The sequence below is a fragment of the Nannobrachium achirus genome (assembly GCF_963921795.1).
Source record: "Nannobrachium achirus genome assembly, chromosome: 24".
Taxonomy (NCBI): domain Eukaryota; kingdom Metazoa; phylum Chordata; class Actinopteri; order Myctophiformes; family Myctophidae; genus Nannobrachium; species Nannobrachium achirus.
Genome location: NC_137831.1, coordinates 12,559,683 through 12,581,363, shown reverse-complemented (window position 1 = coordinate 12,581,363; position 21,681 = coordinate 12,559,683). Strand labels below are relative to the sequence as shown.

Genomic DNA, 21,681 nt, shown 5'->3' with positions numbered 1-21,681 from the left:
GATTTTGTTGAGATGTCTGTGTGTGTGTGTGTGTGTGTGTGTGTGTGGGTGGGTGGTGTGCATAATGGACGCACGCATCCGTCATAGTTAACTGAACTCACTACACCTCTATGTCTGTGTGTGCGTTGTCATGTGTTGGTCGCTGAGCGTGTGTGGGCGTGCACGCGTGTGTGCGTGCGTGCATGAGGATCTGGTGCCAAAACACAAGCGCACAGCTTGCAACTCTAACCTAAAAGCTAATGATGTCACCACCTGCATGTGTACACAGACCTGTATGTGTAGCCCATAGAAGCACTTCCATATCGTCACTGTCGGGCAGAAACCTCGTATCTACAAGTTTCAAATTTGTACCTTTTTTCCCGTAAACGTAAAGCCCTGCTTCATCATACAAGACCGTTCACACAAATCTAGTGAAAATAGCAGATCTACAAGGCCAAAACGCCATGCGAGGCATTGTGTGCTTGTAGATCAGCTATTGTCACTAGTTTAAATCATTTTTAAAATGATGATAAATGCAAAACGAACGGTTTTGGACACCCGCCAACAGCGATATGAACAGAGACATCATCTCCATCATATTGTATTCTGTGGGAAGGATATAGGTCTGCCGTATTGCATTAACAAACATATTAAATAACACCGTTGTCCTTAACTTTTTCTCTGCCATTTTAAACATAGCTGTAGTAAGCAGCTGCCAAATTGTCCTTACCTTTTAACGTGGGCACGCGCACGCATCGTGCACAATCTGTGCGCGACTCATCTAGTAGACGTGTAGACTTGGTGACAAGCTTTCGAATACAAAAAACCCCATTGAAAAAGACATATCCGTTGCCACGCTGTATCTCTGCTTATCAGCCAGTGTTTACATGAAAAAGCATTGAAAAAAGCCAACTGTGCGCTATGGTAACACGTGGACACGTTCGCGCACAAAACGCACGATATGTGCGGGGATCATAATCCAGGCGTGTAGAGACTGGATCAAAGTTTCCAAACGCAAAAATCAGATTGAAAAACGAGCGTTCCATCGCCCAGTAGCTTCCACTTCTGTTACACAGTAAACCAATGGAGGCGGGACTATGGCCCAGGCTCAGACTGGATACGGAAAGCTGGATCCGGTCCAGACCGGAAATGACCGGATACAGTTAGGGGGGCGGGCCTAAAGAGCCAGAATCAGCGAAAATCTGCGCTAATACTTTTAATCCTTTCATAATGATTAAAGCTAATTAAACTATGCGGGCTCTACGGGCATGGCAGCGCGGTACAGCGGGAAATCTACGGGCTCTACGGGGATCGCGAGGTATGAGTTAACAGTTTGGAAAAGTATTCGGGAGCTTCCCTACTGGCAGCACGCACAAAACTGGTCCAGCAGCTTGCAGGATTAGCCCCCACTGGAGGAGATAAGAAACAGTCAGCAATGAGCATTTGACTTGAAATTGAATTTTGACAGGACATAATTCTGTATTACTTGACATTAGGGCATTAACGACGAAGTTGAGTTGAAGTCTACTTTATCGTTTGATGACGTCATTAAATTGATCGGGGGCGGGGGAGGTGTGCGAACGGGGGACAAAACCCCCAAATGACTTCATAGAATAGCCCAAAGTGATCCTTTGTCCCTTAACTGTTCTGCTGCTGTAGACGGCGCTCACCGTCATTGGAAGGGTTAATACCATGGCGCCGTTGACGGTGAGGACTGTGAATCTTACTGTATATACAGTAAAGATATTATTACTTACTTAATGTCGCTCCGGTCCCGCCCGCATCGGTAATGTCGGCGATTTGTTTACAACGCACGTTGGGCGTGCACGCGAAGTGAAGCTCCTCAATGTTAAGTCAATGGAGAGGCCCATAAAGAAACTTCATTTAAACAAAATAGCCATTTTGAGACATTTTGCAGCAGATCTAAATGTAAACAAGGCACAAGGCAAGGGCGCAGCCATCTTCCTCTTCTTGTCCCACACTGTCATGTGACTAGATGACGTAATCGTTGCCGTCAAGTGATAATCCAAAAAAACAAAAACAACCCCCTTCCAGCCCTTCAAAATAATAGCGGCGGCCTATGGAGGAAACGGCGTGGCACCGAGGCACCAAGCAACTTTCAGATTAAGAGGCACTAATTGTGTTAATAAGGCTTTTGTTTACATGTTAATATTATAGATACCACTGCAGCCAGCATCATTAAATAATAATAATGCTGCCGCAGTGTGTCAAGTCCCCTTTCAGATATTCCCTCAACCTGTTTAAAAGTAGAGAGCTTTACAGTCTGTAAGGGTATTTTTTTGTGAGACAAAAAAATACTTTAAACACTTTGGCAGTTCATTTCAATCCTGCCTGTTCATAACATTAGCTAATGAATCAATGGGGGGAAGAAAAAAAAAGGATTTTGAAAAGCATGCTTTTGTATTATAAATGTGACAAGAGAGTAGGCAGGAGACGTTAGAGCAGCTTCAAGCAATGTTCCTGGGGATCTGTTTTCCCTCCAAGGAAGTGTTCTCGTTTTATAGCAATGCTTAAAACTTTAGAATGAACATTTTTCCCTCTACTTATTTTGGTAGTTGAAGCTTTCTCTTTTAAAAGGAGCTTCATACGACCTCAAAAAAGCAGAGTGCAGGGACGTGCTGGGCCCCTGATTCAGCCCGGGAAAAAGAGTTGGAGAGGCCCTCATCTATAGTTGGAGATCTCTCGCTATAGCGGTGCTGCTACTCAAAGATTTGCCATTTCAGATCATGACAAGTGACAAGCCAGTGGGCCAATTACATGAGTTATATTTCATCGTTGTCGGGTGGAAACCTTGTATGTCCAAAGCCGTTTGTTTTGTATTTATCATTTAAAAATGATAAATGCAGTTGCTGTTTTCACTACTTTTGTGCGACGGCCTTGTTTGATGAAGCAGGGCTTTGCTTTGCGAAAAAAATCACACATTTGAAACTTGGAGATAAAAGGTTTCTGCCCGACAGTGACGATTTACTTTGTTGACCGCCCAGCCCCCAAAATGGAATGAAGGCCGACATTTTATTATTTTTTTTTCCTAATGGCCGGCCTGGACCGGCCGGAAATGAACCGGCCGTTCGGGAGTTGTCCCGCTTTTCCCAACGGCCAGCACATCCCTGGCAGAGTGCATCACTTTGTGAAACAGGCTGAACGAACCAAGCCCTCTCCCATCCTCCAGGTACCTAAAACATAATTCCACTAGTGCCCTCCCTGTGTCATGGAAAGCCGAAGCAGTTTACAAGGCATAGTTGATGTGTGCATTCCTTTGACAAGGTGTTATTTTAGGGTGACCACAGACGTCCCGGTTTACCCGGGACAGTCCCGTTTTCAAGTTGCGTGTCCCGGTGTCCCGACAAATATCTCTAAAACACTAATATGTCCCGGTTTTCAACATTTACTGCAAAATTGTGCCGGTTTTTGACATAATTAAAATAATAGTAGCTGTTTTCAGTGGTTGCACAGACATTCATCATGTTCTTTTCATGAAAACATGCTCACCTAACCAATCAGAAACAAATGAACAAATTCATTGCTTTTCTGAATTCAACACTGAACCATCACTGCTTGTTTGCAACCATGTGGTGCATGTGTGCACGTGCACGAACGTTAGAGAATGGGCACGCTCGTGCGCGGAAACGTGCACATTGCTTTCAGGGTCCCGGTTTTAGGCAACAGTGTTTCGCGTCCCGGTTTGAGTGGCTGAAAATATGGTCACCCTATGTTATTTAGATTTGACAAAATTACTTTGCAATGCAATGTCACAGTTTATTTTCAAAGCTAAGCGCATTGTGGTGACCTCTTCTGTGACACTCACACGGCGAGCAATGTCGATGTGGTTATGATTATGATTATGGAATATATATTATGATAATAATAATAATAAGTATGTGTACAGTAACTCACTTTAACTATGTTTTCACAAATCTCAAAGTGCTACAGGGTTTAAAAAACTTTAATTGACATAAAAACAGAAAAGGCAAAAAAAAAAAACATAATAGAGTCAAGTGTGTGCAGCGCTGCCCACTGCATAGATCGTTATGCATGTCGTGCAGTCTTCCCTAGTGCCTCTGCAAAGCTAGTCTCTTCACCAGAGCCTCGTTGTAGACCCAGGACTCTCCGACCTTGTGGAACAGCCTTGTTTCCCACTGCTGCTCGTTCTGCATCCTCTCCTGGGCGTCGGCTCTCTGCTTCTCCTCCAGTCGCTGTTTGGCTTCGGTCGCCGCGTCGGTGAACTTCAGCTTGAGGTTCAGCGTCACGTCCTTCCACAGGCAGCGAGACTCGTATTCCTGCTGGTGCTCCACCTTCCTGACCTTCTTCTTAACGATTTCCATCTTCTTGGTGTCTATGAACAAGGAGCTCTCCCCAGATGCCCATGTGGCGTACATCTCTCCGTTCCACTCTCCCTTGATGGAGCAGAAAGGCTTCTTATCATTCGGTGCAAAGATTTCCGCGGTGACGCGATGTTTCTTGCTACCGAGGAAAGGCTTGGTGTGGAACACAATGTTGGTACTGTAGCCGGACTTGGAACAGGAGATTTTACATTCCCCGCCCAGCTCCAGCCACGGCACCAACAGGATTGACCTGCCATAACCATTAGGGAAGGTGAGGACATAGTGTTCGTCATGGTCAAGACATGAAACACAGCCTTGGCCTATATTGTGGACTCCTATAGATGTCCCCAGGAACTTTGACTTAGTCCAGATGTGAGCATTGAACTGGATCTTCTTACTGTAACACTCCGTATAGAACGCAGAAACAGGTGGGTGGTGAGAGACCTGTTCTGCTGCGAAACACACGCTGTTGGGTGAAGAAGACCATGGGAGTGGACCGTCTGACGCTGTCTCCGTGGGCTGGGCGGGTTTCTCCACCTCACGGGGCAGATCCCAGTGGCAGTAGAAGACCTCCCCCAGGATGGGGTTGTAGGGCTTCTTGGCGACCGAGCTCTTTCTCCCCGCGTGGAACGCCGACAGATACCATTTCACCACCCGCACCATGCGCTCCCGGGGCCCCGGCTGCTCGGCGATGCTGATGAACAAGTTGGGGTGCGCAAAGAAGTCGGCGTACATTTCCAACAACGACCGCCTCTCCAGGATGAAGGTCGGCAAGGCCACCTTGGAGAGGTCCATGTCCAGCCGCACCTGAGACAGGAGATGAGTGATGACACTCGTGTGCACCTCCACCGCCTCGTCCTCGCCGACGTCGTCGTTGTCGAGGCCGTCGAACGGATCACATTTCACGTTGGTCACGTCCGTGCTGCGCGTGGATGACGCGAGCGATTCATTGGAGTTGGGTCGCTTCAGCGCGTCTCCCTTATCAGACCAGGCAGCTGGCGGGCCCGAGGGATCTATGAAGTGCTTGAGAGAAGTGTTGCTCGACGCGCCGGCATCATAAAACGTATCCTCACCGGAGGAGGAGAAATCCGGCACAGAGCGGGAGGGGAGGGGGAGGGGCATATGGGCAGTGGAGGCGATGCCACTGCCGAGGCCCGCTGGCCCGTTCCCTCTGGTGCTTGGCGTTCGGGTCCGCAGGCTTCCCATCACCGTGACGAGAGGGGGCCCAGTGAAGGGCTGAAGGGTGGCTCTACGCACCTGAGAAGCGTCTGTGTGTTCGTGTGATATAGGCGTCGCAGCCCTTACTTCATGGTGTCGGGCCGGAACGCTGTAAGAGTGTTCAGGCGAGTTTACGAAGACTCAAGTTTAGACTGTCTCTGAGGGTTTTCCTAACCCAATTATATGGTTGTGCCGTGATGTAGATGTGATGTCATGATGAAGATGTCCATATTTGCACACTGCCTGTACGGCAATCTATCTATGCCTGAAATGTGCAGACAATGACTTTTTTACTGCAATAATGTGTGAAAGCCTGTCCCTCTTCATAAAAATATACTTGATATGATTAAAAATGCTACTTAAATCAACTTGATAAAATGTAATGGCTGCATAATAGGCCTTGTCATAGAGCATGATGGCTCACACTCACAGAATAATATTTATTTTTACAGTGTTTTCCAGAGAGTATCAGTCTCTCTCTCTCTCTCTCTCTCTCTCTCTCTCTCTCTCTCTCAGCCCTCTCTCTCTCTCTCTCTCTCTCTCTCTCTCTCTCGCCGTAATTGCTATACTATTTGAGCTAATTACTAAATGTGAGAATGCATCATTTCAGCACAGTTCCAAACAGCGCACAGCCCAATGCCACGGCAACAAGAAAAATGCGAGAAATATTGGGTTGTTTATGATGATGTGTCTGGTTTCCGTGGAAACAACATTAGGAGCCGGCAACTCGGAAATGCACTGGAACGGGCACAATACATTTTCAGCATCACCAAAGCCATTATAATTGCTTCAACACACAGCCTATGATTCTTCTGGTTTCCCTTGGAAAAGAGAAATGTACGACGCTCCTATGAAGATACAGTATAATCGCGTAAGAATACACATCAACCATGACAAAAGGAAGCCACTCTACAGTATGTCAATTTGGTTGGCACACGAAGCGAATATGTCTTTCTTTGGAAACCTAATTTTAATTGCCAGAATTAAAATGTAAAATCATTTTTGGATGTGATGTTACACTTGTGAATTCTAAAGTAATGGCACTGGGTGAATGATAAATCCCAAGAAGAAAGTTAGAAAATGTAATTCTGCATTCAGAGGAAGCTTGACATCATGGCACAGACATCGTTCAGAGACAGAGCGCGTGTGTGTGTGTGTGTGTGTGTGTGTGTGTGTGTGTGTGTGTGTGTGTGTGTGTGTGTGTGTGTGTGTGTGTGTGTGTGTGTGTGTGTGTGTGTGTGTGTGTGTGTGTGTGTGTGTGTGTGTGTGTGTGTGTGTGCGCGCGCGCCAGGGACGTGCTGGCCATTGGGAAAAGCGGGACGACTCCCGAGCGGCCGGTTCATTCCCGGCCGGTCCAGGCCGGCCATTAGGAAAAAAAATAAAAAATGTCGGCCTTCGTTCCATTTTGGGGGCTGGGTGGCCAACAAAGTAAATCGTCACTGTCGGGCAGAAACCTCGTATCTCCAACTTTCAAATGTGTACAAGCACACAACGCCTCGCGGTGCGAGGCGTTGTGTGCTTGTAGATTGGCTGTTTTCAGTAGTTTAATGGTTTTGGACATACAAGGTTTCCACCCGACAACGACGAAATATTATATAACTCATGTAATTGGCTCACTGGCTTGTCACTTGTCATGATCTGAAATGGCAAATCTTTGAGTAGCAGCAGCGCTATAGAGAGATCTCTCTCTATAGCGCGCAATGAGGGCCTCTCCAACTCTTTTTCCCGGGCTGAATCAGGGGCCCAGCACGTCCCTGGTGCGCGCACGTGTGTGTGCCCCCCAAAGAACTGATGCAGCATTTTCTAAACATCAGATGCAGAAACTTGGCACCCGCAGTAGGTGCTTTTTCTATCTTTATTACAATTCCAGGCTTTTTAAGGAGCAATGCTAATGAATACAGTTCAAAAGCATGTTTCACTAACTTCAGTCCCATATGCAGTAATTAGCTTGTCAGTGGTCACTACCTCTTCCATGTAGTCCACCTGCTGTGTGTCAGCATGATATCTTGGCCAAGAAAACGACTAACTTTTCACGGTGACTTACCAAAGTAGGCGTCCCAGTAGACCGAGGCTTTCGCAAGACTTCCAAACAGTTGCGCTTAACTCCACAACACTTTGTGGAAAGGTTTGTCATGGACCAAAACAAATAAGAGAAGTACCTGTGAGGGATACAGGGAAAAGTGAGGGGTTTTATTTAAGTGGGCTAGCTAAGCCTACAATAGGTCCAATGGTCTCTTATAATGAATGGTACGTTTGCCCCCCCATGAACAGTACATTAGCAAGGCACAACCTCTGGTCTCAATTTGATCATTTCCGACTTGTGCATTCAAATGTAAAAGGTTTGTGGATATTATCAGAGGGCATGATATGCAAGTCTCTCAAAATGTGTTAACTTGTGCGTGCGTGCGTGCGCGCGCGCGTGTGTGTGTGTACTGTATGTGTCATAGTGAGATGGAACAAGCGGTGCCTCCTTTCCGGGGACTGCCCATAAGGTGAACTACAAAACGAGAGCTTTGGTCCCAATCTCACCGGTACCTCAAACACTGTAACATATATGGCATATATACAGTATATGGGAGGTGGGGGGTTTTGAGGGTCAACCAGTGTGTCGCCGGCTCCAAACCGATTCCGGTGACACCCCAAAGGACCCCTTTGGAGATATATTTGGAGGAGAAAAAAAAGGAAAGAAAGTGGCCGCGGCCTGGGGAGGATGACTGCCAATTAGTGTTGGCCCATGTGTGACGGCTCCAGGGCCACTGCCAGGGTTACTGTGTGTGTGTGTGTGTGTGTGTGTGTGTGTGTGTGTGTGTGTGTGTGTGTGTGTGTGTGTGTGTGTGTGTGTGTGTGTGTGTGTGTGTGTGTGTGTGTGTGTGTGTGTGTGTGTGTGTGTGTGTGTGTGTGTGTGTGTGTGTGCAGGGGTGTCGCACCAAATTCTGGGCCCTGGGTACAAGGATTCACTGCGGGGCCCCTGTGCTTTAACTATTGAAAAATAGCAGATATACAAGCTCACAGCGCGGCACCGAGTGCCGCGCTGCGAGCTTGTAGATCCGCTATTTTTTTTTTTAAATCATGAAAATCTTTGAATATTTCAAATCCTTCTGAGGTTTTTTGAAAAAACCTATGTTTCTATGTCTGTGGAGCTCAAACCTTTTCATGTGAAGGACCCCCAAAATGATATGTATTTGGCCACGGACCCCCATCTCAAAATATTGAGTTCCAGGGACCCCCCAGAAGCAAAATTTGAGTTACAAAATGTTCATTCAATACATATTCAAAGATTTGCACACATTTTCACGACTTTTCAAAAATAGCAGATCTACAAGCTCGCACTGTGAGCTTGTATATCTGCTATTTTTCAATAGCTCAAGTATAAAATAATTGAGGCCCTTCCACCACCTTGGGCCCTAGTAACTCAGTCCCACTTTCTAACCCCTTGTGACGCCCCTGTGTTTGTGTGTGTGTGTGTGTGTGTGTGTGTGTGTGTGTGTGTGTGTGTGTGTGTTTTTCAGTTGTTGGGGCCTGGTTGGTTGGAGCTGCTGGAGCTGGAGGCAATCAGGGAATTGGAGGCAGCTGGCCACTGTCTTCAGGGTGCATAAAAACCTTCGAGAGAGTGTTTTCTGCTGGTGATTCAGTCAGAGTGTATCAAAGGGTGCGTTCGTAAATGCGCACCGGGTGTGGTAGAGCGCTCGTTTTATGGTTAGATGTCACAGTTATTGTCCACGACATTGCAAGCGGCGCGAAGGCCAGCGGACCTTGGTCCTGCTCTTCGCGCCCGAGCGAGTTACGAAGCCGTGGTGAATGCAATCGTTATATTTATAACGATTGCGCCCGCGCAGTCCAAGTGACCACAGCCGAGCGCTCCAGACCTCCGCTCCAGCCAATCACAGCCTTCTAATTTATGTAACCCCGTCTCCTACGGTAGGATTACTCGCCACCCGGTGCGCATTTCCGAACGCACCCTTTGATACACTCGGACTGAAACACCAGAGGAAAACACCATCCCAAAAACCTTCATGGTGAGCGTCTCTCTCTCCTTCCTGGCTCAAATCTGTTAATTTTGGAACTCCTTGTATTTCCGTAAAGTCATTTATTTTGTGTCCCTTCAAGTTAACCCAGAAGCACGGTTCCCTATCAGCGTTTTAGTTGGAACACACAATTTTGTCTCCTTAAAAAAATGAATGGCATTTTTTTAAAGATTTTCAGGATAAATAAAGAACCAAAACAAAACAAAACAAAACTGTGATATTTCTTAATCATTTCACCCAAAACGTTAATAAGTTAAATAGGATTAAACCTTGATTTAGGACAAAGAAAAATGCCCATGTTGTCCTAAGTAACACTAGCATACAGTAATAGCTATCTCCATAAAATGGGCGGAAACAGCGTGATCCTTTTCAATTTTAGGTGTTTTTACCAGAGGTGCACCAGTGTTATGAGTAGCTGCAAAAATATAATTTTCCTCAAAAGAATTACTTAGGCCTTCAGTTTATTAAGGTAACAATGTAGATACTTTCAATTTAAATGAAATGATTCAAGAACTTTGATTGTTTCTCTAAATAAAATGATTTGAGAACTTACAGTATGGGAACATTGGTCCGGTGCTTAAAGGTCCATGAAACACAAAATCACTTTTTCTATAAATATATATTACTAGACCTTACCCGTTTGAAGATATGTGCTCCAATATATGTGCAGAGTGTGGGTTATGGAGAAAGTAACTGTAACTGGTGCGTGCGTGAGAATATGTGGGGGCATCATAATGTAAGGAGCAGCCCATGGAGGACTCGGAGTGTATCTTTTTTGATGGATACAAATAATTTAACAGCTAAATTAGGTGAATAGAAGTATGAGGATGTATGCGCTTGCTCTACATAATTTTGCCATACCCGTCGGAAGATAAGACACACATCAAATGCACCCGGTGCATGAGTGACCCGTGCATGCAGGCAAACCACATGAGAGAGAGAGAGAGAGAGAGAGAGAGAGAGAGAGACACTGCAACATTCCTAACTGTGAGATTGGTGGGTGTGGGGTTACAGATCCCATGGCCTGGAGGAACGGACCGTTGCCCTGACAACAGGCTGAAGTTGAGTTGAACAGAAGTGGTATAAAAACGCTAATTAATAGCTTGAATTTGGTGAAAATGGAAATCGGGCTCCGTCAGCCTCTGTATAATGCTAATGGCCAATGAAAAATGTGAAAATTGGGATCAGTTGCTGAAGAGATAAAGGTGGAAATGCATTTGTGACTGACCTACTGACTGACTGACTGACTGACTGACTGACTGACTGACTGACTGACCTCTCTCTAAAATTATATAATGGATATCAATGAGTCACTTGTGATAGGGAGCAGTGATATGGTTCAATTTGCCCATAGGCTTGGGGATTCAAAGCTTTCTGCTGTCTCTGTAGCTATTTCTGTGTACTTCCACTTTCTAGGTCAAAAAGAAATCTTTGGCGCCACTCATTAAATATTAGCTATCACTGTTCTATGGTGTAATGTGACGTAGGCATATCTAATTAATATTAACGTTTGTTTTACAGAGTCGTATCAAGGGGGGGCGTGGTTTCACTGTATGCTTGTTTCAGCCAGAGAGAAGAGCAGGCTCTGTCAACAGACAGTTACACTGTGTGGTGCCTGTGTTATTTTCTGTGTAGTGTAGCCTGTGTGTGTGTGTGTGTGTGTGTGTGTGTGTGTGTGTGTGTGTGTGTGTGTGTGTGTGTGTGTGTGTGTGTGTGTGTGTGTGTGTGTGTGTGTGTGTGTGTGTGTGTGTGTGTGTGTGTGTGTGTGTGTGTGTGTGTGTGTGTGTGAAAAATAGCAGATCTACAAGCTCACAACGCTATCGGCTATGTATGTAGCCCCACGACGCGTTGTGAGCTTGTAGATCTGCTAGTTTTCGTGTGTGTGGACGTTGTGTGGTGTGTGCGCGCGCGCACTGTCATGTCACGACACACACACACACACACACACACACACACACACACACACACTACACAGCAAATAGCTATAACGCTAGCCTAGCGTCCATTCTTCACTGGTTCCGTGGTCCAGAGCTGGAGAAAGTGTGTCCATGGATAAAAGCTCAGACCGCTTGTTTGTAAAATACCTGCACATTTTAATTCGTTACAGAACATGGAGTTGCCGAATCTTTATACGTTTTACACCTCCAATGGCTGGTTTTAAAAAATGTTTCCGAAATGGAAAAGCAACAAGTGCCCACTGCTGACAGCTTCGGTCTGTCTCTCTCTGAGAAGACGCATTACTCCGCCCCCTCCCCCCACAACGGCAGATAAACACGCCTACATTTTAGAAATCTTTTCATGTTCTGAAATCCCATAAAACAAATTAGAGGCGGGGTTTCTTATCCCTTTAAAGGGATAGTTCACTCCCCCAAAGACACAAAGAGTCTTCCCTATGGAGACACAAATAAACTGCTTGTTTTCCCCCTATGGAGACACAAAGAGTCTCCTCAAATTATTGGCTTAGGAATGCAACAAAAACAAACAAAGAATATCCATGAGTTCAAGTCTCCATGGGATGAGTAATAGAAAAGTAATCTTTTAAGTGCTTAACCACACCCCTGACAGCCTTATTCTATTTCTTCTTCACTATTACGTTTCCAACCTTGTTTTCTTTCTCCAAATACAGAGCAGCCGTAGGAGTTGGAAGTTGCAGGTGCACACTAGTGTACATTTCATAATGATGTCATTAGGCAGAGCAGGCACCACAGACAGCAGGGCTGGAGACAGACTGGGAGACACGGGGAGTCTCAGGTACGTTTGTTCATTTAGAACTGGAACGCAAATCTGTGTCACGTTAGACTTGAACCGCTTTAACCATTATTTTATGCTTTAAAGAGGTGGTGCCATGATTCCCCGGCTTCCCCCCCTCTAAAACATGATTATCAGGTATTATGATTATACTAGGAGGAAGATTCTTTTCTAAAAAAGTATACAGAAAGTGTTAAAATTGGGTTTTTATGTGGCCACACCCCCAGTTCATTAAGTATGCATGGATGTCATGGTGGGTGGTGACCCAGCTGAAGTTAGCCACACCCCACAGTGTTGGTGTAATTAGGAGAGGAGTTGATTCTGTGATGTAATAAGTATGTGTGTTTTTTAACTGACACTTTTGACCTCAAGGTGGCAGCCTCCAAGAGAAAACAAACAAATACCAAGAGAATACATAATTGCTCATAAAAACCACACCAGGGGGTCTAATGAAGTACTTTCAAGCTCCTAGACACATGAAAAACTGAAAAAGTACAAAATTATGGCACCACCTCTTTAAACGGCCGCTGACATTTAAAAAAAGGTGAATAAAACGGCTCTTTTAAATAAAACAGCTTTTCTAATAATGTTATGATGTCATTGTGGGAAGGCAATAAGCCAATCAAATTAATTTACTGTACTTACTGTACTAATGGTCATCCGTTGTTGGGGGGCGAGGGGCAGATGAGTAATCCTGGCTATGCGAGGGGTCGGAGTGTAACGTGCATTTCATTATGTATCTGCGACACAGAAAGCTGGCCAAAGTGGAAATGCAAATTCATATAACAAAAAATTAAACTAGCAGTTGGAGGCATAAACATTATAAAGATTCCGCAACTTCATGGTATATTTACCAAATAAATAAATAAAATGACAAGTCGTCTAGAAACAAGTTGTCAGAGATTAGTATTGAGGGTCTAACGTTCTCTTCCCGAGCGTCTTTGAGCGGTCCTGCCATCCTTTCCAGTAGAAGCACAGAGCGATCTGTGTGTGTGTGTGTGTGTGTGTGTGTGTGTGTGTGTGTGTGTGTGTGTGTGTGTGTGTGTGTGTGTGTGTGTGTGTGTGTGTGTGTGTGTGTGTGTGTGTGTGTGTGCGTGCGCGTGTGCGCGTGTGTGTGTGTGTGTTGACAGAAAATGGTTGAATGTTGTCGTTGTCTGAGAGAGATTACAATCTAACAATCTGCACTCAATTTATCATTGCCCTCAAGTCATCCATGTTGAGCTTAATCCATTGGACAATTTCATGCTTTATTCTCAGGAGTCGAAGCTTGATGTGGTTTTGCCTTAAGCCAATGTCCGTTTGTTCGCTCTCCATGTTATCTCGTTGCCACTCGGTTCACGGTCATTCACACTTATTTGCAAACAAAGAGATGCCATTTCCCTCGCTGTTGTTGTTGTTGTTGTTGTTATTTTACCATTCAGAATATCTTTTGGTCTAAAGCTATGAATAGGAGATCAGAAGCCTGTTGTGTCTGACATAATCTCTTATGTTCAAAGTGTACATACTCATTTCCGATGCAGAAAGGCTTAAAAACAACACATTAACATTGATAAAACTAGAACTGAACTCTGTCGAGGTACCAACTTGCGCCAACAGAGCGCTCCATGATGTGCGCTCACCACTGGCATCACCGATGCCAATGTCATCACCGATGCCAATGTCATCACCACTGGCATCACCAGGAATGCTGGTCCCTCATTGGCTGTTAATTGATGACGTTGCCAGAAATGCTGGTCCCTGATTGGGCTAAGGGCTTAAACACGGGCAGACACCGACATGCATACATACGCAGCCAAATGCAGTACATGCGCACGTAAGTTATGTAAGTAATGTAAGTAATAACAACAAAAAGAAGGACAGTCTTTGAACAAGCACTTGGCAGCAGTGGGGTCTATGCTGGATGTGGCCTGTACTGTATCAGCTCTGTACTCTCACTGTCTCACTGTAAACTCATCAGTGCAGTTTTGGGAAACTGCACCTCATATTGTGCAAACAGTTGTGGATCAAGCAATGCCACATACAGCAGTCTTTTGTGATCCTCAAACGGGTTGGCCGTCTCTGTAATGGGTCAGTGCATCCCCTGTTTTCCCTATGGATGTGCATGGCGGTTCACCCAAGGCCCTCACAGTTGTGTCAAACACGCTGTCAAATCTCTCTAGCTCTCTCTCTAAGTCGTCAGACGAGCCCTCCATCGGCGTCTCCTGTCATCTCGATTGTCCATACATCTGGCCAGCCCCATTGTGCTTATTGCACCAGCATCTTTAGTACATCCATGTAGGTAGGTGTGGGACGTCCTCTTGATCGATGCCGGTGTGTTGGTTCCCACAGTACAAGATTTTTGTCTGGGAGTTCTCGTGTCGGTGGCAGTGGCCGGCTAGTCTCATCCTCCTGACTACTATCTTCTCTGATACACTTGGTAGTGCCCCTACAGACGCTTATTGGTAATGTGCTCATCCTGCCCTGGTTGATGTTCAGTACCACAGCTGGCCTTCAATGTTTTGTTGAAAATACAAAAAAGGGGACGTTGGCAAATTAAGAAACCCCACCGAAAGAAGGTACCTGAGATATAATGCGAGACCTGCTGCACAATGTACAGAATCGGTGTCAAGGTTGCCAGGGTGGCCTAGTATGTCCTGACACAGTTCAACACGTTTTGCCCTAGCTTTCACAGGCTGTTCCAATTCATCTTTAATTTACCATCTCATGTAGCTAACCCGTGACACTCTTCATCCAACAATTGTGTCTGCTTAGGCACCTGGGCCTGTACGCCTGTATTAATTCCAGGAACAGTCACAACAGCTCTATCATACCACAGAGACACAGTTTATCATTTTTGTTTGTATAGTTCTGAATATTCAGCATCATGATTTGAAGCCTCCGCTTCTTTGCTATGGACTTGAAAGTCCATAGCAATTGTGAAGAATTGTTTCTTGTCTCCTTTTCTCATAAAACTGTACAGTAAATCCATTTGTATGTCTTCACCACAGCCATAATTCATAGCATGTTTTTTTTACAGAAATGGTAGTATTAGTACTTCTCTACCCATACCTGTCTGTCTGTCTGTCTGTCTGTCTGTCTGTCTGTCTGCCGGAATACATTAACAATTAATACATACTGTAGATAGAGAAATTAGATAGATAGCTCACTTTACACAGAGTGTGATTTAAAAATGTCCACAACTAGTTAAGATTTCCTTTTTTTTTTTTTCTTTTTTTTTTACATCATGAACTTCATCATCACTCACGCGTTCTCTTCCAGAACACGTATAAAGTTGTAAAATATGCCTGTCATTTATTTGTATATTTAGGTTATGTGTCATATCTACCATGTGCAACTTCAAAGCCTACAAGCCAAACAAAAATGTAATTGTCAACGAAAAAACACAATTAAATCGTTAATCGCAATTATTTGAGCGACAATTAATCGTCATGTAAAATGTCATATCGTGACAGCCCTAGGTATCCCACACATCCCACTCGGGGGGGGGGGGGGGGGGGAAAGAAACCATGCACAGTTTAGAAGCCAGGGCATAGATCAAGGCTTCGCCCCAATCAGGAATAAATCTCCATGGGAGCTTTTTATGCTAATCCACCACTATGTACATATTTAACATGTCGCCTGCCCGTATATGAGATGGATGATCTTCAAAGACGGGGGAAGCGTGGCACAGACGGTGCATAATACTGTATATATAGGCTATTATCGTCGAAAACCTTGTATGTCCAAAACCATTCGTTTTGCATTTATCATTTTAAAAATGATTCAAACTAGTGAAAACAGCTGATCTACAAGCACACAACGCCTCGCAGTGCGAGGTGTTGTGTGCTTGTAGATCTGCTGTTTTCACTACTTTTGTGCGACAGCCTTGTCTGATGAAGCAGGGCTTTACTTTGTGGAAAAACGTACAAATTTGAAACTTGGAGATACAAGGTTTCTGCCCGACAGTGACGATATATATATATATATATATATATATATATCCCCCCTCCCCCTGCACACATGGACGCGTTCAAATGTACGCACCACTCCCCAAAGTCTAGTGCTGGGTCGCCTTTTCCGAACGCTGCTCAGAATGACTCACACAGCTGGAGAGACTAAAAATAGAATAAGTCTTCTCTTCTTGGCTCGCTTGTGTCTCCCCCCCCCCCCCCTCTCTCTCTTTATCTGTAGCTGCCCCTCCCCCCTCTCTCTATCTCTCTCTTTCGTCGTCGGCGTCATTCACACTCGCTCTCTCCCTCTCTTGCTTACGTGTCTCCCCCCTTCACGCACACCCCCCTACCCCCGCCCATCCCACCCACCCCATTCCCTTCTCTCTCTCTCTCTTGCCTCTGCATTCTTTTTTTTCCCAGAGCAAACAACCTAAACTGGGTAAATTACAGCATGAATCATCAATGTTTGTCTGTGTGGGGGTAGGGGGGGATTAAGAGAGAAGCATACAGAGAGAGAGAGAGAGGGCTATGATGCAGCAGCACGGCTGGGAACCGATGAACTGGGGATATAGGCCATAGCAGGATGATGATATCAAAGCTTAAATCAGACAAAGAGAAATTATATTGCCTCCATCCACGTCCATAATTCAAAAAACTCGGGCACACATGCACACGCATGCACGCACGCACGCACATTTTAACCATTCATTTATGTCCACATAATGGAGAATCATACAGGGACACAAATATTATTGGTGCAGCAAGAATACATTCACAAAGTCATGGCATACATTTTCATGATGCAATGAATGAATGAATGAATGAATGATACAATGGGCATGTCACTCTATGATACAATGGGCATGTCACTCTAATGTAAGGTTAGGGTAGACTATAGGTAATAGCGTCTCCGCCACATGTGGCGGCTGTCAATTATGGCAGACAGCACAATACTTAGCAAGCTTTTTTTGCCTCCTTTTTGGGCTTCCCAAGTTGTTGAAACCCTCTAACGACCAGTCTATGGGTACATCCTAGGCTGCCAAATATAAAAATAAATAGTCTGCACCTTTAACCCGCCAGCTCTGGTATTTAGCAGAGGTTGGTATTTAATGACCTTAGCTATGAAAGCTTCCTCTGGGCTAAGGTCAAAGGCTTGCCATCTCTAATACAAACACCTCCCTGGACTCTTCGTCAACCACAACAACACCTGGTGTATTAGCAGTCAAAGATGTAAATATGTCTGGGTTGTCACAGAGATGGAACATGGATGAAATAACACGGGAGTGTTTGCAAATTCTCACTGTACTGTAGGTGCATGATATTTTGATATGTCCTTAAAGTGGAGAAAATCTAACGTAACAAAGATGCGTTCCTGTTCTTAATGCGTTAATAAACCTAAACTCATATGGGATAAAGAATATTCAGACAGTGTGGCAGACTTGTCACATGCTTAGTTTGGCAAACGATGCTTTGGCAGGGAGCGTCACCACAAGTCCCATCCAACAAGCCACGATTAGCGCTTGTACAGCTTGTAAAGGCAATACAAGGATTACATTTACTAAGATATTTCAATCTTGTTGGATGTACCCGCTTAATAACATGCGTTTTTTATGAACTAGGCCAATTGGTTCCCAAACTGGGGGTTGTCAATCCTGATGATTTGCTCAATGTACAACATTGTTTTCTCACTCAACAGTAAACCAGTAAACTAATCGGGAGATAAGCGACCGTCAGGTCGCAGCGTAGCCTCGGAAATCCAGGATTATTTTGATGTTTTGATGCTCTACTGTACCCTAGAGTGCACCGCCATCTTTTGGTCAGTGTGCCATGCTATACCCTAGACTAGAGTGCATCACCATCTTCTGTCTAGAATAATTATTTAACTGCTTTTAGTGGAACGCCCCCTCAGCCCTTCAAATAAATAAACTGCCTGTGTTTTCTACTTCCTGTGTAAAGGGTCTATAAGGGTCCATTTGCCATTTACCAACACTACATCATTTAGCCGGGGACCACCTGGAGCCCCCTCAAGGACCTCAAGGGTTGAGAACCACTGACGGACACACATGGACAAGCCGGAGTCACGCGGTAAGAATAGACTAGTGCAGGGGTTCCCAAACTTTTTTGTCTCAGGGCACCCCATAAATATTTTTTTAATCCAAGGCACCCCCTACATTATACTTTTCACTCCCAGCACCTTATATTTATAGCATATCGTCGTTGTCGGGTGGAAACCTTGTATGTCCAAAACCGTTAGTTTTGTATTTTTCATCTAAAAAATGTTCTAAACTAGTGAAAACAGCAGATCTAGAAGCACACAACGCCTCGCATTGCGAGGCGTTGTGTGCTTGTAGATCGGCTGTTTTCACTAGTTTTGTGCGACGGTCTTGTATGATGAAGCAGGGCTTTGCTTTAACAAAAGATGTACACATTTGAAACTCTGCCCAACAGTGACGATATTTTGGTGATTATGTTGCAAGGAAAACTTTGAGATAATAGCCATTTCGGTTAGAACTGACAGAAAATAACTTTGTACTTCAAGTTTAAAATGACACTAAATATTAAATAGTGTCCAAATAAATTCCATATATCATCAAATTATCTCGCGGCACCCCTGGACTGCCGTTGCGGCACCCCAGGGTGCCCCGTCACCCACTTTGAAAATCCCTGGACTAGTGTGCGGAGGCACCCGTACAAGACTGTAGATCTAAATCTGAAGTGGCTTCCTTTTTGTTTTTGTTTCATGTCACAGCGTCAGCTCACGTTGACCTTTTTGAAACGCAGTCGGCACCTGGCTCGCTCAGCTGTAAACAAACTGTACGAGTGAGAGAATTCGTCTTGCAGGGTCAACAGGTTGAGGGGGGCTTATGTTCCAACATACTATTAATATACACATACATCTCCAAGGACACGCAGGCAGGAGCGAAATGTAAAATGTCAAGCTTACATAAATGCACTTGTTTTGTGCACCACAGCCGCCACTGCATTCAGTGTCGTATAATGAAATGATTTCCTTAGTTCAGCACAATTTCAGGTTTGTGTTCCACACACATTTCACAAGTAAATTATTAGACAATAGATTATTGTCATTGCCGATTCCCCAATGCTGATACAGTCCATGTCACTGCCAACTGGGTGTCGCTCTCCATTCCGGCATGTCGCCACTCCGAAATTGACTTCTTATTGTCGGAGTGGCGACACTTCCATAGGGGTTAAGTTTAGGGTAAGGGTTAGAGATAGGGTTAGTGTCGGAATGGAGACATGTCGGAAAGGAGACATGTCGGAGTGGCGGGGTGTAACCCTGCCAACCCCTGCTGTTGGTCGATTGGTATGTGATCATTTTGTATTTATTAGTCTATTTCCCAGGTAGAGAAACAATTGGGATTATGATTGTAAATATAAGTGTATATGGATGTCAGGCCCTGATGACAGGGCTTTCACTGCCCTGTCACAGGCCCTATCATGATAGCAAGGAAGCACGTACCATTCCTGTCAGTGTCACAGGGATGTCATGGACCTGGCATCCTTGTCACACAGTGCTATGAGAGTATCATTGTATCATGACAGTATCATTCACTGGTCACACTCTCGTCTTAGTGCATACAGTGTGTTTTAACCCTGAAAACATGATCGTGGTTGATGTTGCCGTCTCTGATCCTAAAGCTAATGTTTAAAAGGCCACACTATCAACCCCCCTCCCAAGCTATAGCGTCTGATCTTGCACTATTAACTCTAATTCTTCTAGCAGATGTTGTGAAGCCTTCCTCCCTTCTCCAATTCTTCAACCCATATAGTGCAGCTACATTTTTGAATTAATGTAACAGCTTGCACTTGTCCACCCTTGACCAGCAGCCCTAAACGGCAAAAACCTAAATGTCCTCCCTTACAGCATTTTTTTTATCTTTTATGAACAACACGGACACAATATCTGGTCTGATATATCTCCCGAAGCACATGACCTCCTGTAAACCCGGTGGTAGGCTACTGTACCTGTTCCATTATCATTATCATCGGTTTTAGAGAAAACAATAGATCCCAAACTAAATCCTCTTCCTACCATCTGGATATTACAGTATGTCTGTCCTGCCGTTTTTCCCTGTTCTGTTTTCTGGGATTACTGACTTCTGCTTGACTCTGGCACATGGCTTACTGGGTTAAATCATGGCACATTTCTATAGCACGTTACAATGTGTGTGTAACATGGTACCTATGCAAGGCAATGGACCTTCTCATTGGTAGCAGTTAGGGCGAGTCAGTCTCGCTCAAGCCTTGGGCAGGGTTCCCCAATTAGTTTTCCCCAAGGGCCGAATTATGTTTAGGGTACCAAGCCGAGGGCCACAACATTGCAGTGGGCGACGGTGGCGTTCCCACCAAGGTTATTATAGTAAACGAAAACTAACTAAAAAACGAAAACTAGAATGAAAAAACATTTTAGTTAACTGAAATAAAAATAAAAACTAAGCTTTTTAAAAAAACGAAAACTAACTGAAACGATATTGTGTGTTTACAAAACTAACTAAAATAAAATAGAATTATAGAGAAAATCTCCTTAGTTTTCGTCTTTTGTCTTTTGTGGAAATAAAAAATAAAAAACACCAGATGGTGAGGTCAAAGAGAGAAGTTGTATGTCTCAACATTCCTGCCACTCTCAACAATATGATGTTTTGTTGATTTTCTTTATTAGACAATACTTTTTCCGGAGCTTTTTTAATCTCACCCCTGACAAATACCTTAAAAGACTAAAACTAACACTAAAACTAATAAAAACTAAACTAAAACTAAGCATTTTCAAAAAATAAAAACGAAACGAAACTAGCAACCTCACTTTAAAAACGAATTAAAACTAAACTGTAATTGAAAACAAAACCTCAAAACTAATAAAAATAAAAACTAATGGAAAAATCCAAAACTATTATAACCTTGGTTCCCACTACTCCAGCGACAGTTTTTGTTGTTCGTCGGGTGAAAATCTTGTATGTCCAAAACCGTTCGTTTTGAATTTATCATTTTAAAAATGATTTAAACTACTACTTTTGTGCGACGACCTTGTATGATTTACGAAAGAACGTACAAATTTGGAGATAGGAGATTTCCACCCGACAACGACAATATACTTGTGTTGTTGCTGCTCTTATACCACCATTATTACTGGGGTTGGTGTGGGGTAGACAGTAGCCCCCCACGGGCCGCAAATGGCCCGCGGGCCGCCTATTGGGGAACCCTGCTATAAGGACACTTTAAATATCACTTGCAGCTAACCAATTGTCTCCACTAGGGAGTAGACATGCTGGTCAGATATCCTAAACGTGGTGTCTCCTGCTCAGTATCCTGGTGTCAGTATCCTGTTGTCAGTATAGTGGTGTCAGTATCCTGATGTCAGTATCCTGGTTGGTATCTTGGTTTGGTGTACATTTATCCTAAATAATACACATACTGTAAGAA

At 44.4% G+C, this 21,681-nt stretch overlaps 1 protein-coding gene across 1 annotated transcript in view; it reads right to left on the bottom strand.

The window, feature by feature from the left end:
- Positions 1-4,049: 4,049 nt before the first annotated feature.
- The window catches only part of LOC308280091 (oxysterol-binding protein-related protein 9-like), a gene marked incomplete at both ends in the record, with an annotated part of 73,679 nt that continues 56,047 nt past the window's right edge, over positions 4,050-21,681 (bottom strand). The window contains one exon of the mRNA XM_080720353.1: positions 4,050-5,571. Coding sequence (XP_080576479.1) covers positions 4,050-5,571 — 1,522 coding nt within the window. The remainder of the gene's footprint in view (positions 5,572-21,681) is intronic.